At 49.8% G+C, this 8423-nt stretch overlaps 1 protein-coding gene across 1 annotated transcript in view; it reads left to right on the top strand.

Annotated features, from left to right (window-relative positions):
* LOC109530792 (tripartite motif-containing protein 3-like) overlaps positions 1 to 8203 on the top strand; it is a 21798-nt gene extending 13595 nt beyond the window's left edge. Inside the window, 11 exon segments of the mRNA XM_019894688.1 lie at positions 2003 to 2168; positions 2965 to 3205; positions 3510 to 3661; positions 3991 to 4111; positions 4207 to 4936; positions 5203 to 5306; positions 6263 to 6430; positions 6692 to 6860; positions 7066 to 7198; positions 7200 to 7290; positions 7737 to 8203. Coding sequence (XP_019750247.1) covers positions 2032 to 2168; positions 2965 to 3205; positions 3510 to 3661; positions 3991 to 4111; positions 4207 to 4936; positions 5203 to 5306; positions 6263 to 6430; positions 6692 to 6860; positions 7066 to 7198; positions 7200 to 7290; positions 7737 to 7889 — 2199 coding nt within the window. The 5' untranslated portion in view covers positions 2003 to 2031 and the 3' untranslated portion in view covers positions 7890 to 8203.
* The last annotated feature ends 220 nt before the right edge of the window (positions 8204 to 8423 follow it).

Here is an 8423-nt window from a genome sequence, read left to right as displayed (position 1 = left end):
CCGCCCACCACCACCACCTCTCGTGGGATGTTAAGAAGCTTAAGTGCACTATCAGGTGAGAGTGGCAAGTGGATGAGCTCATTAGGTGCCGATTTGATGGCGCAAAACAATCTGACATCAAGACAGTCCTCCTCGCCAGTAGTTGGCGCTATAACTGTGGCAGCGTCGTCAGAATGAAAGGTCTTTGGTCACCTTTTTTGCGAACGTGTTAACTGAATTTTTATACATCAAAAAAATACTTGCGGTATTGGTACTCGGTATCAGTGAGTACTTCAGAGTAAATCGGTATCGGTGTGGGGGGGAAAAAAGAAGTGGGATTGAACATTTCTGCTCTCCATCGATGGAAGTTGAAAGGATTCTGTACTTGAAAGGGAATTTGAAACTCTCAACGTGGAAATTTGCAGTTTTGCAGATTGTATGTCGATGTGACAGATTTTGTACTTTCTGTAGATTCTGTAGACGTTGTAGATGTTGCAGATCAGTAGAATCGGCAGATTGTCATCGATTCGGGGACTACTTGGTCGATTCTCTGAGCACAAATGAGCGTTTCGGTGTCTCCACTACATGGATGCCTGCGTTCCAGTTGCTATTTTTAATATTTCAACACACGTGACCTCTCGGAGTTGAGCTTTTTTTTTTTTTTTTTGGAACGCTCACATCACATCTCATGCAGAACAAACAGCGTCAATATTCAAAGCGGATGAGTGGAAAACCGAGAGGGAGTTTGTTCGAGAAAGCTTCACTCGAGTGGAAGGAACTTTGACGCGCCGGCTGTTGGGATAGAGGAAGGAAAGAGTGGGTGAGTGGAGGGGGGGAGGGGATTGTGGGGGCGTGGTTTCGTGATGTCACTGCGGTAAATCAGAGTTCATGTGAAAGGAAAGTGTGTGTGTGTGTGTGTGTGTGTGTGCGTGTGTGTGTGTGTGTGTGTGTGTGTGTGTGTGTGTGTGTGTTCTCATGCACGCAATGAGTTTTGGTCAACAAGGCAAGCTGCAAAATGTGCAGGAGGTCCGACAATGCCACGAGTGCATCGAGAGAAGAAAGCCAAGACTGGAATGTCGGCGTGAGCTCTCGTTTTTGCTGCAGAGGGGGACAGCTGCCTGCGCACTGTGCACCAACTCAAATTCTCCTTAAACCCCCATCCCCCCCGCTCCTTCTACCCGGACTGGCAGGCAGGTGGCGCTGTCTGGAACTCAGCTGCCAGCTGGGCATCCAGGAGGAAAAAGTCCAAGATTTTTGCGGAGAAATCTGCTTTCAAGCATTTGCAATGCACGTCCATTTTTAGGGAGGAGGTTTTGAAAGCAACGGCTTGGATTGTCGAGTTCGGGTTTCGAGGCAGACGTCAGTGAACAGCACGCGACGCGATTTCTTTTCTTTTCTCACGGGTGTTTTTGTTTATGATTGCGTTGCTGTCATCGGCGCGTGCGGTCTTCATCGTAAGCCTTTGCGTTGGTGCCGTGTTGCCGATGGCACCGATGTGCGCTCATGTCGGCGCTGCGTAATCCCCACTTGACCCACTGACACGCAACATGGCATCCACAAGCGCAGTGGAAGCGCTCGCAAACTTCCTACACACTTATGGCCGACATGAGTAAAGTCAGAGTTCCTTTTCAAGTCAAGGAATTAGGTTACTTTTAAAAGCAAGGAATCAAGACAGTAACGAAGTTACTTTTCTTCAGCTAACGATGACAACACTGCCTCGCTCTCGCTTTCCACCCAGCCGGCTTCCCAACTGCGCGCTTGTCGTTGCCCGCAGGCTTTTATCCCAAGTATGCAGATGACTAGCAAAGCGGCGACTTGTTCAAGCTGTTGTACTTTACGAAGCCAAACGGCCCGCGGCGACGTGGGCGACGCAGTCGCTCCTTCCCTCGGCGGAAGACGGAGGAGCGGCCATCTTCGAGCCGGCTGATGCCGGGGCGAGGCTTTCAAAAGGCGCTGACTCATTTCCCGGACGCTTCCCCGCCGGCGGCTCGGCTGACCTCGTCTCGCTGCGCCGTCCGCGCAGGTCCCCCGCTGGCCTGAAGCTGCGTGTCCATGGCCAAGCGCGAGAGCGGCGGCGGCGCCAGTCCGGTGGTGAGGCAGATTGACAAGCAGTTCCTGGTGTGCAGCATCTGCCTGGACCGCTACCACAACCCCAAAGTGCTGCCCTGCCTGCACACCTTCTGTGAGAGGTACGCGACGCGCCGTGTGGCCGTCGACCGTGCGCGCAAAACGTTTTTGCTGAGCCGGCACGTCAAGACGCTTTCAAATGAGTATTAGGGGTTCAAACGAAGGGTTTTCTGGGTTGGGATTTCAAGACGGGTGCTGGGTTTCAAATTAGGCTTTTAAACAAGACGAATGGTTTCAAGTAAGGTTTTTAAATGAGGATTAGGGTTTTGAATTCAGGTTTCAAGCCGGAGTCAGGCTTTCAAATCAGGGCTAATATTCCCACTTAGGGTTTCAAGACAGGGTCAGGCTTTCAAGGCGAGGTTTGGCACTTCAGATTGTGCTTTCAAACAAGAGATATGGCTGGAAATGACGGTTAAAAATGAGGTTTAGGGTTTCAAAGTAAGTTTGGAAGCCAGAGTTAAGGTTTCAAACAAAAGGTAGGGCTTTCGTTTAGAGTTTCAATACCTGGTGAGAGTTTCAAGACAGGAATTGGTTTCCCTGTAAGTTATGGGTTTCTGGTTTGGGGTAGGGTTTCGAATTAAGGCTTCAAGCCAGGGTTGGGTTTTCAAGATCGGGTTATTATTTCAATTGAAGCGCCGATTTCATTGAGGTTTACAAGTCGGGGATGGGTTTCGAATGAGTCTTTCAAAAAAGACTTCTGGATTCAAGTGAAGGGAAGGTTTAGAATTTCAAAGTCAGGTTTCAAGTCAGTGTTAGACTTTCAAACAAGAGTCGATTTTCTGTTGAGATGCTTGTGCTTCGTGTGCGGTTTGAGAGTACAACTGACTCGGTCGGGGTCTCTTGCGTGTCCCCCTGCAGATGCCTGCAGAACTACATCCCACCGCAGTCTCTGACGCTGTCGTGTCCGGTGTGCCGGCAGACGTCCATCCTGCCCGAGAAGGGCGTGGCCGCCCTCCAGAACAACTTCTTCATCACCAACCTGATGGAGGTGTTGCAGCGGGACCCCGAGTGCAGCCGACCCGAGGCCTGCAACGTCCTGGAGTCGGCCAGCGCCGCCACCGCCTGCCAGCCCCTGTCCTGCCCCAACCACGAGGGCAAGGTGAGCGCACGCGGCACAAACTTTGAACAACCCTCGCCGCCACATATCGGATTTATGAATGAAATCCGATCGCATCGACCGCACATAGCAGTGGAGCGCAGAATCTGTCCCCTTGGCGATTTGATTGATGCCACGACTTAGACCGGCTTTTAGCCAGTCTAAAGTCTAGTCTCCTTTAAACAGCAGTGAACTGCAATTTCACGCCCAATTAGCGGTACATTTTGTTCCAGTGGTACTTCCGCTTCAATCGCTGTACGAAACAAGCACAAGTTGAACCGCTGCCGCTCCATTGCGCCACCCGCAGGTGATGGAGTTCTACTGCGAGTCGTGTGAGACGGCCATGTGTCTGGAGTGCACGGAAGGCGAGCACAGGGAGCACGTGACGGTGCCTCTGAGGGACGTGCTCGAACAACACAAGTCGGCGCTCAAGAACCAGCTGGACACCGTACGCAACAGGTCGCCAATGACGTCAGCCCTTCTTTCCGTTTCAAATTGGGATATTTGCCTTCATTTTCGTTTTTATGGAACGTGGGTCTCATTTTAGAATTTGACTTCAGTTAAAATAATCATAATAATTAACATGAGTACTGATAGCAGGTATCGGGCCGATATCGGCCTTACTTTAAGGTTTCATGTTTTCGTGGAGGCTGCCAAAACCAGTCACCGATACATACAAAAAAAAAAAATCTGAAATTGAGTAAATCCTCCTCGGCCGTTGTCGGCGCTCTACTGCGGCAGTTTCACATATTGAGCGCGACACTGAAGAACGACGTCTTTGACCTCAGACTTCCCCAGCTGGCGGCGGCCATCGAGCTGGTGAACGAGATCTCCAAGCAGCTGACGGAGCCCCGGCGCAAGAGCGCCCTGGTCGCCGAGGTGGACAACATCTGCAGCGCCAAGCAGAAGGTCCCCCCCCCCCGCCCGCTCCTCTGGCCGCTCGCGCTTTTCCCCATCACCTGCAAACATCGTACGGATGCGGCGGTTGTCGTTTTTGCGCTCAGGTGCTGCAAGCCCAGCTGACGTCGTTACTGCAGGGCAAGGAGAACATCCAGAGCAGCTGCGACTTCACCGAGCAGGCCCTGAGCCACGGCAGCGCCACCGAGGTCCTCCTGGTCCAGAAGCAGATGGGCGAGCGGGTCAGCGCCCTGGCGCGCCACACCTTCCCCGAGTGCCCGCACGAAAACGGCCACCTGGAGTGCCAGGTGGAGACGGACGGCCTGCGGCGCTCCATCCAGAACCTGGGCGTCCTGATCACCACGGGGGCCGTGGGCCACACCAGCGTGGCGACCGGCGAGGGCCTGCGGCACGCGCTGGTGGGCCAGCACACCACCGTCACCGTCACCACCAAGGACAAAGACGGCGAGCTGGTCAAGACGGGCAACGCCGCCTTGCGGGCCCGGATCGTGTCGGCGGAGGGCGTCGCGGCCGAGGCCGAGGTGACCGACAACAAGAACGGCACCTACGAGGTGGGCTACACGGCCCGCGCCGAGGGCGAGTTCGCCTTCTCGCTGCTGCTCTACGAGCAGCCCGTCCGGGGGAGCCCCTTCCGCCTGCGCGCCGTCAAGCCCTCCGACGTGCTGCAGTCGCCCGACGACGTCAAGAGGCGGGTCAAGTCGCCGAGCGGCGGCGGAGGTCACGTGCGCCAGAAGGCCGTCAGGAGGCCCTCCAGTATGTACAGCGCCACCAAGAAGAAGGAGAACCCCATCGAGGACGAGCTCATCTACAGAGTCGGTGAGGCCGAGTCGCCGGCGACGAGCGTCGATGGGAGCGAGCCTGCTCTATGGACATCGTGATTCACGGGGAAATCGGGAAACAATTCGCAAAGTGGAGCTATGTTGGATGTTCTGTTGGACCCTATTTAGTGCCGATCGCAATGTTACTTCCTTTGAGTGCGTCCATGTGCTAGCAATGAATCATTTTTGTGGGGTGTGTCGAAAATTTCATACTAATCACCATGTATGCTAACCTGCGATCCGAACTCGTTCTCCGCTTACCAGGAACGAGAGGACGCGACAAAGGAGAATTCACAAACCTTCAAGGCATCTCCACCTCCAGCAACGGTCGCATTGTGGTGGCCGACAGCAACAACCAGTCCATACAGGTCTCGCTCGCACCCACAGACACCGCACACGCTAAACCTAACCAGAGTTCGAGCGAAATACGATTTTGTTTTCGGATTTGACAATTAATATGAGACATGAGCTTTCAGAGTCCATTTTAACTTGAGCGCTTCCAGCGATGCTCGCACTGCTAGCTCTGCTAGCGCTTCTTGTGCTGTGCGAGCGACGTACAAATACAGTGTCGGTGAAGTGAAGTCATTTTTTTAGCTGTTGTCGTTGAAAGCAACCGTTTTTGATGGCAAGAAATGAATCCCCAAACGCAGGCTGGAAAATGAGTCAAGTTAGCCACGGGCTGCCGGGAACAACTTAACAAAATAAAAGCATTCATGCGCATACATTATTTGGGTTTCAAACAATGGTTAGGGTTCAAAAGCAGGGATCCAAACTAGGTCTCCGGTTTCCAATTAGGGTTTCCAACTGAAGTAGGGTTTTCAAAGTAGGGTTTCAAACTTGGCTTCGAGTTTCAAGCTTTAGTTGAGGTTTCAAAGTAGGGATTGAAACTGGGTTTCCAACTCGGGTTAGGGTATCAAATAGGGTTTGTGTTTCCAATTAGGGTGTCAAAGTACAGTTTCTTATGAGCTTTGTTTCAAATTAGGACGAGGGATTCCAAAATCTTACACACAATACTCTAAAACTAAAACTAATACTCAAACCAATCAAAACTCAACTAAAATGAAGCACTTTCTCCCCCCAAAATAAGATAATAAAAACAATGAATAAACCTGCTCTAAAGACTAACAGAAACTCAATCAAAAGTCAAAATGCAATAAAATCTAAGTCAAAATCCCTAACTGTTGTAACCCCCCCCCCCCACACACACACACACAAACAAATCAACACTAATGTACATGCACACTTGCACAAACGCACACACTAAAACATACAGACACACGTCAACAAAACTATGCCAGTTGTGACACGGCGGCATCTTCTTCAGGTGTTCTCCAACGACGGCCAGTTCAAGATGCGCTTCGGGGTCAGAGGTCGCTCCCCGGGGCAGTTGCAGCGCCCCACCGGGGTGACGGTGGACATGAATGGTGACATCATCGTGGCCGACTATGACAACAGATGGATCAGCATCTTCTCCTCGGACGGCAAGTTCAAGGTCAGTCAACAAAACAAGGAATTTGATGCCCTCTCAGAAAAGTTTGTCATTACTCATCGATGCCACAAGATGGCGGCAAAACAGTTGTTTTTAATTAGACAAGGCCAAATGAAGCCCCTCCCCTTTACTTCCTCTTAGTTGCTTTGGCACCACGATGCAAAGCAAAGTGAATTCCAGACAATTCTTTTTTTCCACTCAATGTTATGTATTTTTCATTGTAACTTGATGACCAAAACGTTTTTCCACGTTGCCGTATGTCAGAACAAAATTGGAGCCGGTCGTCTGATGGGTCCGAAAGGTGTGGCCGTGGACAAGAACGGACACATCATTACCGTGGACAACAAGGCCTGCTGCGTCTTCATCTTCCAGGCCAACGGAAAGCTGGTCACCAAATTTGGGGCCAAGGGAACGTCCGACAGACATTTTGCAGGTAGTATTCGTAGCCGTCTGAGCATGAGCGTGTTTATTTCTGAGTCAAAAGTCTTCCTGTTGCGAGAGATACATTCCAGATGACGTGTGGATATTTTTCCAAACAAAAGTTGCCTGTTTATCGAACTCGCTAGCTAGACAGCTAAGTATCTTGCTAGCTGTGAACAGTTTTTGCTAACGCGTGTTATGTTTTCTCTCCTTGCAAGACAAAAGCGGCGCAAATGTAGCACTGGAACAAAAGCTGAGTAAATCAGGACCAATGTTCAGTAAGTACTTAAAAAAAAAAAAAAATCATCATCTTTTGCCAGCTAGACCAACTCACCCATTGTCTGTTTCCTTGAGGAAACGGTAAGTTCAACGCACCCACGGGCGTGGCCGTCGACTCCAATGGGAACATCATTGTGGCCGACTGGGGCAACAGTCGCATCCAGGTTGAAAAACTTTTGATACATAATATGACGACACTATGGGCAATAGCGAAAACTAGCTCAGATTACAGCATTTTACTGAGTCTCTTATATTTGAAGTAGTCAGAGAAGTAATATTCTACTTTGTTTGTGTCTTCATGACTGTATTATACTGCCTCCCAGTGGCCAATGCGGGCGCAGCAGAAGAAGCAGCACAATGAATTGGGTTGCAGTATGAAATCATGACACACGGTTTAGGTCAAATTGAATGGAATGTAAATTCCATTCAATTACGTTGGTGCTCTATGTTTTTAAAAATGTTTGGCATCGTATATTCAATTGTACTCTGGAAAAATGAAAAACTGTACTGAAATAATGATTGAATTCACAATTAATTTATATAGGTAGATAGAACTACTGCTCGTTTTAGAAAAAAAAAATCTGACGCAACGTGCTGTGTTCCAAACCAGGTGTTTGACAGCTCAGGCTCCTTCTTGTCCTACATCAACACGACGGCGGACCCCCTGTACGGCCCACAAGGCCTGGCCCTCACCTCGGATGGCCACGTGGCTGTGGCCGACTCGGGCAACCACTGCTTCAAGGTCTACCGCTACCTACAGTGACACGCCCACGCCACGAGAAGTCCACAGGGTGCAATAAAACCTTCGGTCTCACACGTCGGCCATGAGGCTCACGGTGTGCGCAAGGAATTAAAATAAATAAATCAATAAATCTCCAAGTTTGGTGACTTAGCTTCCGCCAAGGAGCAAGTGGCGGCTACACAGATAGCTTGATAGATTCAAGTATTAAATGAGCCATAATTATGTCCAAATGCATGCAATTTGATTTCATCTCCGTAATGAGTCGCAGTGTGGTTCAGTTATCCACCGAGTATTGGGGCCACACTCAAAAGAAAATAAATAGTCAACAACAACAACAAAAAAAGCAAAAACTAAGAAAACTAAGTGCAAGAAAACGAATGGATATGATGAGTAGAAAAAAAACACCCACGTTTTTGAGAAATTGGATTTAAGTTGCGATATTACAAACAAAAATCAATTTGTAATTCTGCAGTGCTGGGTTGTTTTTTTTTGGATCATGAGGGGGAAAAAGTGATTAGAAAATAATTGTTTCTGTTTTGTTCTCGTAATTTTACT

The sequence above is a fragment of the Hippocampus comes genome, unplaced genomic scaffold (genome assembly GCF_001891065.2).
Source record: "Hippocampus comes isolate QL1 unplaced genomic scaffold, H_comes_QL1_v1.1 scaffold89, whole genome shotgun sequence".
NCBI classification, from domain to species: domain Eukaryota; kingdom Metazoa; phylum Chordata; class Actinopteri; order Syngnathiformes; family Syngnathidae; genus Hippocampus; species Hippocampus comes.
Note: the sequence above shows the minus strand (reverse complement) of the source record. Positions and strands in the feature narration are given on the sequence as shown.